At 46.3% G+C, this 15,521-nt stretch overlaps 2 protein-coding genes across 4 annotated transcripts; both read right to left on the minus strand.

Annotated features, from left to right (window-relative positions):
- Window positions 1–35: 35 nt before the first annotated feature.
- Window positions 36–12,440, minus strand: LOC128273530 (synaptotagmin 1). 3 transcript variants are annotated; one of them, XM_053011513.1, is made up of 9 exons: window positions 12,260–12,440; window positions 11,839–12,008; window positions 10,916–11,163; window positions 10,437–10,535; window positions 10,137–10,331; window positions 9,592–9,768; window positions 5,426–5,543; window positions 5,064–5,197; window positions 36–2,626 (listed from the first exon to the last, which is right to left on the minus strand). In XM_053011513.1, the coding sequence occupies exons 2-9, from the start codon at window positions 11,987–11,989 to the stop codon at window positions 2,435–2,437; spliced, it is 1,314 nt and encodes a 437-aa protein (XP_052867473.1). In that variant the 5' UTR covers window positions 11,990–12,008; window positions 12,260–12,440; the 3' UTR covers window positions 36–2,434. The 3 variants fall into 3 exon arrangements, with proteins under 3 accessions (XP_052867473.1, XP_052867472.1, XP_052867471.1); XM_053011512.1 differs by having other exon boundaries at window positions 5,426–5,534; window positions 10,883–11,163; XM_053011511.1 differs by having other exon boundaries at window positions 10,883–11,163.
- A 459-nt stretch (window positions 12,441–12,899) lies between these two features.
- On the minus strand, window positions 12,900–15,172 carry LOC128271853 (serine palmitoyltransferase 2). Its single transcript, XM_053009519.1, has 8 exons — window positions 14,972–15,172; window positions 14,772–14,886; window positions 14,652–14,707; window positions 14,433–14,587; window positions 14,230–14,375; window positions 13,622–14,166; window positions 13,293–13,555; window positions 12,900–13,220 (listed from the first exon to the last, which is right to left on the minus strand). The coding sequence occupies exons 1-8, from the start codon at window positions 15,062–15,064 to the stop codon at window positions 13,004–13,006; spliced, it is 1,590 nt and encodes a 529-aa protein (XP_052865479.1). The 5' UTR covers window positions 15,065–15,172; the 3' UTR covers window positions 12,900–13,003.
- Between the last annotated feature and the right edge of the window lie 349 nt (window positions 15,173–15,521).

The following is a 15,521-nucleotide window of genomic DNA, read 5'->3' on the forward strand; positions in this document are numbered from 1 at the left end:
CGAAACGAACCACACACGGTTGCTTATCATTTACATTTTAATACTTTATTAGCGGGTTTGATGTACAATATCTTAATATACATGCACTCTGCGCAATGCGTTCTGTGTGATAGATAAAGGTTATGTCTTATGGTTTACTAATTATTGTTATACTTTTAAAGATTTGCTTCAAACTGCTGCCACCCTTTCCCAAAACCCTACCCCGTGGGGGAAGGGCTGTAGATCGGGTGGTGATCATCCATTGGAGAGAGAGAGTTATTATCAGTAGTGTTGATAAAAGCTTTCCTAGTGCCCCTCCTCCACAGTATCATCCGTCTATCCGTTTGTTTCGTCGTCAGTAGCACATATGGGCTCTAGAGGGGGTATAGTGGGTATAGAGACTGATAGGAGGAAATTGGATCACTTTAAAGATTTAGTTATTTTTGTTTGCTTCGTTAATGCTGCTTAATCGCTTCGCCGCCATCGAATCGCTCACTCAAAAAACACAAAACGTAACGATTCCTGCGTTGTGTACTGCATCGGACACGAGACTGTGACACGCGCGCCTACTGCGCGCTGAACACCCAATGCAATGTTTCAACTGTCGTACTCTAACTCTCTTGACGGGGCTTTACGAGTCTTCTAGTCTACAGTGACGTACCAAGAAGTGACGTTAAAACCTTGATTGGCCTACTAGACTTGCCTTGGGGGTGGTTCCTTCGGTAGCTCGGACGCTGTCTGTCCGAAACAAAAGGTGTTGTCGATTGTTTGCACAATGCGCGAAGCACCGCGGAACCGAGAAGTTGAGAACAACCTAGTGTACGGCAAGGAAAAGCAAAAACGTCGTAACGGGTACCGAGCTACGTTTTATGAGCTATAGTTATTTATGCGTTACTGTATGCGCGTACAATGATATCTGAATTCCGAACTGATATTATTCGTTTACAAATACTGCCCCGCTAGCAATATATATTTATATATATATAGATCTATATATAGAGAGAGAGAGTGGCCCAGATACTTTTAAACTTGTTTTTATGGTTATATATGCCTAGGTATGTATTTAGTTAGAATATTTATTTAACAATAAATAGTTCAATAGCTTTTTTGTTTGGTTTTGTTTTCATATTATTCAACAAGAAATACAGACGGTATTTGTTTTTTTGTTTTCGATCTCTCGCTCTCTCTCTCTCTCTCTCTCTCTCTCTCTCGCTCTCGCTCTCGCTTTCTTTCTTTCTCGTTTGTTTCTACTTGACTTTGACATTAATCTATTTCGTTTTCGTCTTTTTACTTCATCTCCATGCGCGAAGCGCGATGAAAAAACGTTTCTCGTTTTCGCGAGGGAATGCGGGAATCTGGAGAAGGATTGGCGGCCATGGCCCCAGGACCGTAACGATCTTCAACATTAGTTCACACAGATAGTTTCGTTTAATAAATGCAATATTGTGTGTACGCGCATGTGTCCGCCCGCAGTGGAACAGAACCGGAACTGGTTAAAGTAAAAGCAGCGTAAAACCGTGTACCACCTCCTGGGACCGCTTCGGGTGCCGGGGGTTTTGCACGCGCTAAAAACGGTCCAATTAGATTGGTTTAATATGCTCTCTTATTTACCACCGCGCATTTGCTTCTACCGGCGTTTGGTCGGAAAAGGCTAAATCGAATAATGGCGTGCAGCGGTTAAACGGTCCTTCGACCGGTGGACCGGTGGTACATAACGAGACAAAACACACAGCGTGTGTGAATCAACAGTAATTAAAAAGTATGTGACTTCCCGAGGGACGCTCCGAGCCGCCACACCATTTGACTCCATATTCATAATATGGCAACGATTACATTTCTGCAGTCTGCCCTCTATCTAACGTGTGAGTTGAACGTGTATCGAACAATGGTTAATTTAAAAGAGTGCGATCCGTGACGGATCGTTCGTCGATTCCGTCGCACCGCGTAACTCTAACAAATTAAAAGCAGGAACCATGCCCTGGCTGCTGAACAGAATTTCACGCCATCTCTCTGGATTCTCTCTCTGGTTGCACTACGTACTGGGACAGGCAGGCAACAGAAGGACTGCAATATGGATGGGTGGTGTGTACTATGGGGTCAGCACAAGCACACGTTTAAAATGATCCACCGATCGAGAGCACGCGGCTGTTCCAAAACACACGTGGCCAGTTCGCTTACTGGCCACGTGGTAGGTTAAACTATGAATGCTAAGGAACGTGTTTGTGTTTTTCCTTGGGCGGAACGCAAATGAAGGCTACAGATTGTGCTGAATAGGGCCGTGTACGGACAATAAACATTGATAAGAGGTTATTTTACAGTGCAAACTGGTAACATGGTTGCATGCGCAGTTAGACTTGATCCCGGGACGGTCGTCGTCTCTGCCGCCGCCGTCGCCGCCACCGCCACCGCCTTCCTCCCTTTAAAGCCGCTGTCCACTTGAGGGCCCGTTAGCTGCTTAATCCTTCTTGTCATCGTCCGGATCCTTCAGCGTGTGCCATTGCGCAATCGGGCGCCTAGGCGAGGCCAGCATGTCCGACCAGTGGCGGAGCTCGGTTCCGCTTGCGTTGTAGCCCAGCACCACCTTTCCGATGGGTTCAGACGTTCCGATACGATCGTAATCTACGACGGTGACGACCAGGTTGACTTTCTGCGTGTGTGTTGCGGGCGAAAGAATGATAAACAAATCGAAAGAGAGAGAGAGAGATCATTAGGTGGTGTGCTCTTGCGGCCAAGGGGCCGACGTGTGCCGACGACCATTCGATGCACATTCATTACGCATTTTACACTTTTCGCAAACAAACGGTAACGGGGTACACGTACGCGATCAAGGACTCTATTCCGCACCGGGGAACGCGATCGCAATACGGATCACATCGCCCCGGCACACACACAAAGTACAGCGTTACTTACAATCAAAGTGCCTGATCAAAGATCCTGCCATGCAATTAGAAGGGGTTTTAGGCGACAGACAGAGAGATAGAGACAGAGAGGCTGATTTTTACAAAGGGGTTTTTCGGGGGGGGGTTTTGAGCTGGGTGGGTTTTTACTGTTGTTTAGGGAGAGTTGTTTAGAAAAAAAAAATAGTTTGCTTTTGTACCTGAAGTTGAGTTGCAGTAGGGTGTGGTGTGCGTGTAAGTGCGTGTTTTTGCGAGTACTGCACTGTGTGTACATGGCCACGAGATCGAGAGTGAGAAAGAGAGAGAGAGCACACAACCACGGCACCACCACGTGTGTTTGTTGGGCGCGTTCGAACGCAACAACGCAATCGTTCGCACGCAAAGCAAATCGGTCACACTCACCACCCCGCGGGGGTCTAAGCCCACTGGGACCCGCAACCCAAATTCATGCACCACAACATAACGCTGTGATGTTGGCAAACTCTTTTTTTTTGTCTCAACATTTGTATTTTTCCTCTACTGTTCCTTCCTTCGATCATTCATCACTTCACGAGGACACTTAGACAGAGAGAGAAAGAGAGATAGAGATGTAGGAAGATAGCGAGGGAGCGAGACACTGTTGCTTCTTGTCGCTGCTTTGTGGCCTCTTGCGTGAAAGTCCTGCTGTGAATGGTTAAATACTGGTACACGGAAATGTATAATACTCGATCAAAACTGTGTTTCTGTCGTGTCGTGAAGCAGACCGGGCTTTCTTCTGCGTTCAGCGTGTTGCATTTAAACGTGTGGCTCTTGACGAGGCTGCGCCGCTAATCAGAATCAGGCTCGTAGTACTCTATGATCGTGATCGTTCATTTTTTCGTTTCTCTTTTGAGTAAAAGCTTTTTGCTCTGCTGTTCGTGCCGCGTGTGTAGTACAATCTGTCCAGGCCTTCCGGCAGTTTGGTGGTGGTGGTGGTGGTAGTGGTGGTGGGTGGGAAGGCAGGAAGTGGTGGTGGTGGTGGTGGTGGTGGTGGGTGTCGTTTGCTGATTTTATTAGTTTGAACTAGATAAAAGCAGTGTCTAAAAAATGTAACGCTCATAGTATATATTCGGTGGGCGCGAACAGAATGATAAAATCTACCATCGGCCAGACCCGCAGCGCAAGTGGTACGGCGGGGTGGTCCGAGCCGGGACTGCGGACACGCCGGAAGCTTGCGCCCTGGTAGCTTGGGTCGGATAGGGTAGGCCTAGGTGTCCTGGCTGGTGGAGATTTTACATTCCGTCCGCAGAGTTCGTTCCGTTGTACGTGGTGGTACTTTTGCAGTTGTTTTGCTTTTGTTTGGCTATTCGCGAAATCGCGCGGTTTCGTTTCTATTGCATTATACTTTTGCATGTATGAAGTGTGTATTTATATTTCTTATTGTTTCGTCTCGTTTAAGTGTTGTTGGAAATTGATTGTATTGAAAACTCATCCATGGGGGAAACTTTTTGAAACTGGAGTTTTGGGAATGGTTTTGGTTTCTTAGCAAGTGGTTTCACAACACTGTTTTAGGGGAATCTACAACACATAATAACTATTGCATTTATTTTACTCACAAACATTGCCATACTAGTAACATAATACTGATACTGGGACTTGGACTTGAGGAAGGAAATGAACAGTGTCCGGGATGGCCATAGTAACGTATGTATTCTTTAAAAATAGGAACAATAGATAGAGAGAGGGGGAGCGGGCGGAAGATAACCCGCAAAGGATGGATTGGAGGTCGGAAGTGATCAGAAAGAAGCGGATCAGATGCTACGACTAAGCCGTTAACCATTATTGATGGTGGAGGACTACCACTACTGGAATGTGACTGTGAAGGTGATAAACAATACAGAGGATTCGAAAAGGTGATGCTGATGGTGGTGGTGCTGCGAACGGAAGAATGCATACGTTTTGCTACTATCGGCACTTTACCGCAGTGGGGTTCACGAGGGTCACGTGGGGGCTGAGGAAATCATGCGTTTTGGGCAGACAACTTTCAATTAAGAGAACACAATGTACAATAGTTCATTTTTAACTGGACTGTCAAGGCAAAATTTTGACAAAAAACCGTCTAGGCGCTTGGCTCGGTAATAATATATAGATAGATAGATAGATATATATACAATATAAATACAACACAACACAGAATTTTATATGATAGTAGAATACATTCTCGCATACTTGTATTTGTTCGAAAGGAACTTCAAATGAGAACGACTCATTGTAGTAGGGGTTTAGTGTACATTTTTTGATACTAGTCTTTTTCTTTTTCAAACGCTTTCCATTCTGCATCAGGGCTATCTTGACGTACGGATCTAGAAAAGAAAGAAACCAGTTTAAATATTGTGTAGCCAAATATTGCACCGCACCAAATGTGTTTGTTGGTGGTGCACGCGGCAGTGGCGCGCGCAGTGCACGTTATGTTCCTAGGGAAAACGCGCGAAAACGTTCGCGCTTGCGTGTGTATGTGTGTGTGTGGAAAAAGGAACGTGTGTGTGTGTGTGTAGAATGCTATATAATGTATATTAATATGTATAGCCCACCTGATAAGCCTCCAACATCCATCTTTTTGAGATTTTTCGCTTCCAAGATAACGACAGTTAATTTACCTGCTGTGGGTACGTAACGTAACGAGAAACAAATATCTCCCAACTTGTTATCCTGTAAGAGAGAGAGAACAAGAACGAAACAGAACAGCACCGGAGGCGCGGGTCAAAACGGATCGTGAATTGTGTGTGCCGGCGGCGGCGTGGCGCATAAGCGACATACGGGGATTATGATAAGTAAGTTTTTTTTCATTGGTTTTCTAGCGGCACAGTCAGATAAAATGAAACCAAAAAAGACATCATGGTAGAGGATATCATGCTGTTTTTGATTCTATTAAAAACCAGCGGCAATAAGTTAATGAATAATATTGGGATATTATCGATCACTACGTGCTTCTAAGATTTAGCATTTACACTTTATAAAAGTTTAAGTCACTCTGGTAGCAGTAATAACACGGTACGGGCGGTAGGTAATCCTAAAACACGGCCTCTACCACGGTTTTGGTTTCGGTTTTCGGGTGTTCGGGGGTATGCGTTGCGTAACAAACTGTAACTCGATCACACGATCATCTATGTTCATAAGGAGGCGGATGCAGATCTATACACATTATATATTTGCAAAACGGATTACTCTGATACTCATAGTATTATTTTTTTTACCGGGGGACTAATTGCCGCGCGAGCGTTGCCACTGTAAGTATGCATAAAATCAATCTTGCCGATCCTGTTCGCCTGTTCTTCTCGCTACTTTGTGAAATGTCCTCTGTCGGCTTGCTAACCTTGCTGCTGCTGGTCGGTTCGGCATTCAGTCGGCCAAAACACGATAGAGATAGAACACTAAAAAGGGACATTCCGACCGGGGAAACTGTTGAACGGTTCCCCGCAATTTAAAAGGTAGGAAGTAGGTGAACAGATTTGTGGTCCAGTAAAATTTGCAACTCAACTTGCGTCGGGGATAACGCCTCTAAGTAGGCTCCGAACGTGTGGCGAGCGCGCGCGACTTATAAAGCTTCCATCGACTAAACGGTGGACGGTTTCACCTAAAGGAACTGACTCGTGGTTCGTCTACTGAACCGGGCGTTAAACAGTAACATTTTACGCATATCGAACAGTACGGCAGCTGGGCAGAAAATGGATTAGATTACGGTGGTTAGGTGACGCTTAGTTTTTTTAGTTTACGATGGTTCGCAGGAACACAAACAGTATTGCTATTGGTCGTTTACACGCTACGGATGGCCATATCTTGAAATCAGCGTTTTTTTACAGCGCCTTGCGGAATGGAATTTCAACACTATCAAAACAACGGTTCTACGCTAAAATATGGATAAAGAACTAACGGCATGGACGATCCTAGAGAGGTACGAGAGGTATTAATCTAGTTCCTATTCTCGTTTTGGCGGTTTGGTGTTTTTTTTTTTGGTTTGGATATTGGAATACGACGCCAATGTCGGTACAGAAACATATCTCACAAAATGTAACAATTATATTCAAAGCACAGTGCCAAATACTGAAGCTAGGTAAATATGTTGGTAGTAGCAGTAATTGCTTCACAGCGCGCGATCACACACTTCACATCACGGGTTCACACTATTTAAGATGTACTGTGCCCCGTTGTTGTTAATCGCATTTTTGGAACAACATATTTTGAGGGCGGGCAAACACGAGTTGTGTGTGTGGGGGTGGGTTTCCGAAAAGGAAAGAAGAAAAAAAAAACAGGTCGAAACAAACGGTATCGCACAACTAAATGTCCAAATTTCGACTCCGAAAAGAAAACAGGTTAGAAGGAACCAGTCGGAACCGGACGGAGTGGTAAATCAAAACGGAAGTACTTTTTCGAGGAAGACACCCAGCTCAAATAAAATGTGTAAAATAATATTATCCACTTTGAGTTGATGAAATAATTTAACGTAAAAAGCAGCGAATGAGCGGACGAGATGAGTGAAGCTTCGAGGATGGCGCAGAATGAGTAAAAAAGCAAAAAAACAGTTGAAACAGTACTTCAGAGAGCAAGGAGCGAGGTCCTAGGAGAAGGTTGGCAAATGTACACACACGTTCGCACACGTTTTCTGATGGTAAACTGAAAGTACTGCTATCAACTATCGAGAGAGAGAGAGTGTCGGGATGACATGAAACCAGTTGTAAAAGATGCGCTCGCTACGTTTAGATGATTAGATGTTATTAGTTTGTTGTTTTTTGTTTGCTTTAATTCTTTTGCGCACACGGGCGGGGTGTATGTGTGTGTGTGTGTATGTGTGTTTGTGGAATGTATGCAGATGATCGTCTAAGATCGCCAAATAGTAACTACTACACGAAGTCACGAATTCAAGGTCTATATATGTTACTACACGAGCTAAAGCAGAGCTAAATGTTGCCAAAACAAGGTTTGAAAACACAAACACAAAGTTACAGTAACGGCGCAACAATGGGCGTGCCGCCGGGTCGCCATGACTACACAAAAGACTTGGGAAAAATGCTGGAAGACTTGCTTGACCTTTTCGGGGGGGCTGTTTTCTTTTACTTTGGTTGCTGTAATACATTTGTTGAACGAAGCTGGCGGAACGGAGCAGCTTGATAAAATTGATTGCAAAATGGAGAAAGCCTGGCCGAGGTGTCTTTCAAGACGATCGAGAACGATCGTGCGACCCTGCGGTAGCCTGCCTGGCGGTCTGTCTATGGCAAAAAAGGGTCCTTGCTGCTTGCGAGGCGAGTTCTCGAAGTGTGTGGCATCACCACAGCGGAGATGGCAAGCTTTCGGGGGGGCAGTTAGGATGCATCCTTCCAACATAATACACACATACATATGTACTTCGGTTAGTTCTTCATAACACACAGGTTTTTTTGTTAAAAGGTACACAAAAGCTATACAAAAGCCAATACAATCAAACAATATACAGCAGCACTTTAACTTGGGTTAGAGGTATGGTATTGAATAGTTCTTGATGGAAACGATACTTACGTGTAATTGTTTTTATCGAGTTTATATATTTGAAGCAGTTACATGCATATAAAATATTTGAGATATTTTTTTTTTGATGTAGACACAACCATTCACAGGCGTAAGCACAGCAGAGAAAATTTGAGGAAAAAGAAAAAAACAATTTACGTCAATTAAATTAGTTTTCCAAAAATCAATATCGGACCATGATAGACAAAACTTAAAACTATCTCAACCAGAGTGTGTGTATGTGTGTGTGTATCTGTGTGTTCTCGCGCAACTCATATCAACAATCAACTCTATCGTCAACCCGGATCGTCGTTCCGACCGGAGAATCGGGGAAACCGGAGCCAAACCTCGCGCACGTGGTCCGTCGATTGTTAAAATGAGTTGCACGAAGAGCACGCGTGCGATCGAGCACACGGAAAAGAACTCGGTATACAATTGTTTGTTTACAGCTTTGTTTTGGAACAATAAACGTTAGTAGTAGTAGTATTAATAATAGTAGTAGTAGTAGTAGTAGTAGTAGTAGTAATATAAATATATGAAGCTGTATAGAGAGGAAGGAAAGAAAATAATGGAACGAATAATTGAATAGTTTGGAAAGTATATGAGAATATATCACGTCAAATAGAAAAATATGCTAACATGTAAGCAAATATATGAAGGAATGAGAGAAATGTAATCCGAACGGAACTCAATAATCAATATAATCGTATGATCTCTATTGGTTTTGTTTGATTTGGTTGTTTTTGGTTCGCTATTTATCTGGGATTTGATTGTATTTATATCAAATGAGTAGGATTTGAACTGGGTGTAAGTAAGTAAAGTAGCGGGGAAAGAAAAAGATAGTTTTGCAATATACTCTACTCGCTCAAGGACTCGCGGTTTGGGTAGCTGACCTCTCTTGCCCGCGCACGCACAGCGCAGCGTTAGTTTGGGGCAACGTAACGTATAACACAACGTCTGTCTTAACACCCGTGCCCCGTGTCCCAACTGGGCGGGGGGGAGTGGGTCGGAACCTGAACCATTAGCAACCGTTTCATCACGTGACTCTGTAATATCTCGCTTGCCGGAGTATCGCGCGTCCAGGCACTATACTGAGAATTGGTGGGGCTGGTCAATCCATAGAATCGTGTAGCAAATGAAAAAGGTTTCGTGGTGGAAAAATGTGGTGGCCCGTCCCGTCACGGGCGGGGGGAGCGGGGAGCGGCCAATGTACACGTACCTGCCCACCTTCACCCTCAACGCTCTGTAGCTCTCTCCACTCCTCGATCGTTTGCGCCAAGTCGATCTGGCAGAGCGGCACTTTTACCTCGCCGATTTGGTCATGCTTGGAGAAGCGATCGAAGTCGAAAATGGCGAACACTAACGTTTTGTTCATGGCTTCGGCGTAAGGAAGGCTCTGTGGGAAGAGAGGAAACGGAAACGGAAACGCCACGCGCGCACACACGCGAACGCTTGTGTTACTAATCTGCGTGTGGCCGCGAACTTACTTTCGCGAACTCACTTCTCGATACTTACTACCGACTTAAAGCACACTTAGAGTACCTTTAACATTTCTGTATATCTTTTTTGTATCTGCTATGGTATATATAAGGGATGATGAGGTTCTTTTAAAGCTTCTTTGTGTCCTCGAGTGTATTTTATTGTGGGTGAGTTTCTGGGTGATCTCTTTCTGCGTGTGCGTGTGTGCTATTTTCTCTTCTGATCGCAACGAGAGTGCAGTCTGCAGTCCCGCCTAACCGAATTGCCCCTAGCCCTAGCACTTACCTTGAAGGTGAACGACTCGTTAAACACTGGGTTCAATGTTTTCCGGTGAACCTTCGTCTCGAACTTTTTCTTCTTGTCCGGCAGTAGGTACACCTTGACGTACGGATCGGACGTACCGCCCATGTCCAAGGCCGGCAGTTCCTCCGCCTGGATGACGGTCACCGTGAGGGCGTTGGCGTTGAAGTCGTATTCCAGCTGAAACCGGAAGGAAGTTTGGAAGGCAAATTGATGGATCCTGCAGTGATGTGTCGCCACGGTGGCCACGGCGCCGTTTGGTGTTGTCCTTCCTTACGCCTTTACCTTGTACTGCAGTTTACCCAACTTTTGCTCACTCTGCTTGCTCTCGCCCTCGTCACCTTCCTCCGCATTCTCGGTGAGCTCTTCCATGTCGGGTTGTACCTTGTTTTGGGGTTTTTTTTAATCGAATGTTTGTGTGTTTTGGCGTCCATTAAAGACAACGGGAACCGAGGGGGGACGGGAAAGAAAGGGGACATATTTTAGACAGGGCGCTTGATCGCGGATCCACAGCGAACACAGTGAGCTACATTACAACGATCTAACATATTAACATTCATCTAAAGTTGGTTGAGCCTTAAAGAGGGGGGTTGTTTGAGTTTTTTTTTGGTTAGGTTAAGTTGGTTTTCTCTTATAAACAACGAGAGACAACAATACGGTTTTTAGTGAGAATTACACGATTACAATGCACCTGTACACTGACACTTAATGAATGAGATTCTACTGAATACCTTTTCTTTGTATGCTGAACCTAATAATTGTACCGATTTCAAATCAACTCCTTTCATCCCCTTCTTGCCGTCTTTGGACCGTCGTTTGCGGAAGCAGCGCCGGATGCAGAAACCGCAGATGCCCAGGATGATCAGCAGTACGGCGATGATGATGGACACCAGGCCCCAGGTCGGAATTCCCATCTCGTGCGCCAGCGCCTCCGTCACCTCGGCTGCCTTGTCGCCCAGCTTTTCGGCTTCCCCCTTGGTGGGTGATGCTGTGCTGAAGTCGTCATTTTCTTCTACAAATGGACCCACAACCCGCCCCAGAGGAAGAAAGAGAAACAGCCACACGTCCATTTTAGATAGAGGTGACCATCGTCGTCACTATCATTATTGATCAAAGCTTATTCGGGACACAATCGATCAATTCCGTAGTGTCGCAATTAATTCGGTCACCACATGGCTTCCATGTAAGACGAGAAGCTATTAACAGCTTCGATCTTTACTAGCAAATACTACCAAACGCGGCTTCGGAAAAGCTTCATCGACGTTTGTGTGGACGACATGTTTGTGTATGCCGGAATTCCGGAGCCAGCAGGCGAAGCACTGACGCACACGACGACGACGGCGGTGTCCTTTTCATGGCACTGGCACAGATTCTTGCACTGGCGTGTGGACATCGTATCTTAATCGGGACGCAATCGCTCCTTCTCGGGACGGGCGCTATCATTTCATTGTAGTTTTGATTTTTTTTGCTCCATTTGCTCGCCAACACATGTTAACATTATATAACCATTCAACTTTACGCACACAGGCACACGCCGCCGCGACAGCTAAGGCCGTAAGGTGCGAGTGAGACCGACCGTCACTCACTCACTCCGGGGTCGGTCCCAAAAATAACCAATAGAAATACTGTGTGTGGAGTCCGATTTCCGATAGGCCCCCCGCATGCCCGCATGCCTGACCGCACTTACCCATTTCAAGCTCCGATTCCGTCGTGGTGGTGTGGTGCTTTTGCTTGTGGCCGAATATTTTCGTAGCTAGCGTGGTGGCCGCTTCCGCAAGCTTTTCCGCGTCCGGATCCGCCTCGGCTTCCCTCTTCCACAGGCGAATGTTGGGAGCCATTTTTGTTTTTTTCGTTCCTCTGAAATTTTGTGCAATAATTCCCCCATTAACGGTCGGGAGCCACATTTTCGGGTTTCGGCAAAGAAACACCGCTCCAGAAACACTTTGTTCGCTGACGCAGGGTCTCGCAAAACCACTAGGCACTAGAAATCACCGTTTGCAAAAAGGTGACTTGGTTTTTTTTTCTTACTGTAGAGCCAGGTCAGGTGGCCCACTCAATTTTTTTCTTCCTTCACTCCAAGCCACACCAGCTCCGCACACGCAATTTACCTTCAGAGCCTCCGAAGCTGCCTATCCAAGCCCACTCTTAACACACCGCTGCTGCAGATGGCAATGGTTCACTCCTAAGCTATCATCTCACGGGAAATTCGTGCGTTGGTCGTATCTAAACTGTAACACCTGTGCTGTCCACTTTTTGACCCAGTATTCCGAGCTTTGCTGGTGGAGCACAATTTTTACATCCTCAAGATGGTAGCTGGCGAACGTGAATGAGAAAATCGATGCATATCAGAGAAGATTGTAAAAAGGGACGGTACATGCGCATTTCAAACGTGCATGCGTACGCACTCCATGACAACATTACGTCAAGACCCGATCCTAGGGCACTCCGGATCCGCTAGGCGAAACGGTGGCTCCAGCGCTGTCAGGATACAACATAGTTCAAGCAGCACTTAACAAGGTTTGTTGAACTACATGTGCCGGACAATGTGAAAAAACCCGTCATTCGGTCACTAAATGTGTGGCTAACATTCCGGAACCAATTGCATGGCGAAAGCGTTTAAAAGGAATGGTACCGCACGTGTGCTAAAACGCAAAACATTCGTGTACTAAAACGGATCATTCGAGCGGACTGTTGAAAGCAAAGGGCAAGCTTTTGAACTAAACTGATCAACGGGGACCTTTATCAGTGTGTCGTGTATTTTCTTTATTTAAAGCACTTGCAGTTGACAAAGAAATCAATCCATAAAAGCAAACTCCCGCTTTGTGTTGCTCCCCTTTTCTTTGTGCCAACACTTAGTACTCGATCGGTTGGAGGTTTCTTGGTTTCCGGGAATACTTCAACCCCAACGTGTCACTGATGTCGTCGATTACCGAGAGTGCATAATCCAGCTGCTCTTTGGTGTGGGCCGCCGACAGGCAGAATCGAATGCGCCCTTCCATGATCGGCGTCGCCGGGAATCCGACACCGACGACCGCAATGTTGCGCACCGTCAACGTGCGAACGACGGCACTGGAAGGCCACAAAACAAGAAACAAACCGTTAGATAGACAAATACACACGTCGCTTGCGATGCAAACGTACCCAATTTTGGAAAACAAATAGACCAACATAGGAACAACGGGCGAATCTTCGTGACCGTAGGTGATGACACCGATCTGGGCCAACCGTTTTCGGAAGTAGCGCGTATTCCGTGCCAGCTGATCGATGCGATTCTTTCCTTCCGAGGTGCCGTCCATACCGAGAATGATCTTCATGGACGTCAGTATCTGCTGAATGACCGGTGGCGCCATTGAACTCGCGTAGCAATGCGCGTGACTGTGCACTCGCAGGAAGTTGATCAGGTTCTGCAATCAGAAAAACGGAACTTCATCACTTATGACGCCATTTAATGGGCTTGCCGTCTTGTTTACCTTGTTGCCAGCGATGTAACCTCCGGCGGAGCCGAAACTTTTGGTGAACGTTCCCATCAGAATATCCACATCCTTCGGGTCCACTCCGTAGTACTCGACCACGCCCCGACCAGTGGGGCCCGTGGCGCCAATACTGTGGGCCTCGTCTAGGTACACGTAGGCTTTGTACTTTTTCTTCAGTGCAATTATCTCCGGCAGTTTGACGATCGATCCTTCCATGCTAAACACGCCCTCGACGATGATCAGAATTTTCTTCCACGGTTTTCCGGTGCCCGGCTGCCCGGCAATGATAGAGTCCCGCAGGACCCGCTCTAGGTCCTTCATGTTGTTGTGCTTGAACACCTTCGCGGTGGCCCCGGACAGCCGCAGTCCCAGTATGATCGATGCATGATTCTTTTCGTCGCTCACTACCAAACATCCGGGAGAAATGAGCGTTGGAATGTTCAGCGAATTCGTGGCAAAGCCCATGCCAAAGACAATGGCATCTTCTACCCCCAGGAATGTGGCCGTCAATGCTTCCAGCTCGTTATGCAGTGGGTTCGATCCTGTAATAGTGAACACGCGTGCTTAGAAAGGCTAGAAAGCGTGACACAATTGTAGACCAATACCTAGTTCTCGGCGCGAACTACACGCAGCTAAACCGTGCGATTCGATGCACCTCTCAGCTTCATCTGCACACGGTCCCTCGTTCTTTGCAAAGCCGAGATAATTGTACGATCCCAGGTTCAAACACTTCGTTTCGGTTCCTGTAAACCTAAACCGACCATTTTAGATCACGCATACCGATCAGGGCAACATACCCGATACTAACTCAAACGACCATCCATAGTCCTTCGTGATCCTGTCCTTCAAAACTACCTCCGAGCCTGGAACGCTACAGATGGGGCGATTCCAGCAATCCTTTACACGCCGATACACGTAGCGTAGGTAAAACTTTTCAAATGCATCATACAGAGGAACGTAGCCCTGAAAGGGGACAGAACCGTACAGAGGGGGCTATGCGTAAGGGAGCTATGATTCATTCACTTACATCGCGGTACTTCTCTGTCGCCACTTTCGGAGTGAAAAACAGTTGATTGATGTAACCTGAATAGAAAAGTAGGCTTGTCACACATTGTTATCGATCGTATCGCGGTAGCGCATTTGTTACCCAATATCATCAGCAGGTAAAATCCAAGGTAGGTAAAGCAAGCAGTGTGCAGCGGAACTTGTTCGTAAGATGATTTTGGTGGCCGCGACTCTTCGGGCCGTCTGATGTATCCATTCTGGAACGGGTGGAGTGTGCACATTGCACAATTAGCACCGTATCGCACATCAACGGTAATCAGGGCGCGGAGGCCGATGACTCACCTTCGCTGGCAATGTTTTCCCATTTTTCACCGAATGTACAGGCTGCGGCAGCTCTCGTGTGTTGCCATGGCGAAGCACATCTGCACGGGACATGTTGGGACGCGCGCAAACGGGTTTGGGCACACTTTCGATCGATTATGTCCTGCCTTAATGCAATAGTCCCTGTTTGCGGTCACGAGCCGAAACAATTCCCGTTTTCGCCGAAGCTACCGCAGTCTGGCCGCACAATCGGATGACACTTCAATCGGCGGCGGCGAAACCGTCAACACGCACGCACGCACACACACGCAACTGCTTTGACATAGCTCAGGCATAGAAAGAGACGGGAACAAATTTAAAAGGATAACTAGAGATATTTGAAAAGCGCTCGAGTGAGCCGTTAAAGACTGATAGCGAAAGCGGCCTACAAACATTATCAATGTTCGGCTCGGCATGTGGTCGGTAAAACGGGGGTTATCGCGTGCTGCCGAGATTATCCGCAAAGGATGAATCATACCGTTTTCGTTTGAATTTGACGTGCCCAATCTAGCGGGCAGCGTTTACGCATGCT

Source organism: Anopheles cruzii, chromosome 3 (genome assembly GCF_943734635.1).
Source record: "Anopheles cruzii chromosome 3, idAnoCruzAS_RS32_06, whole genome shotgun sequence".
NCBI lineage: Eukaryota > Metazoa > Arthropoda > Insecta > Diptera > Culicidae > Anopheles > Anopheles cruzii.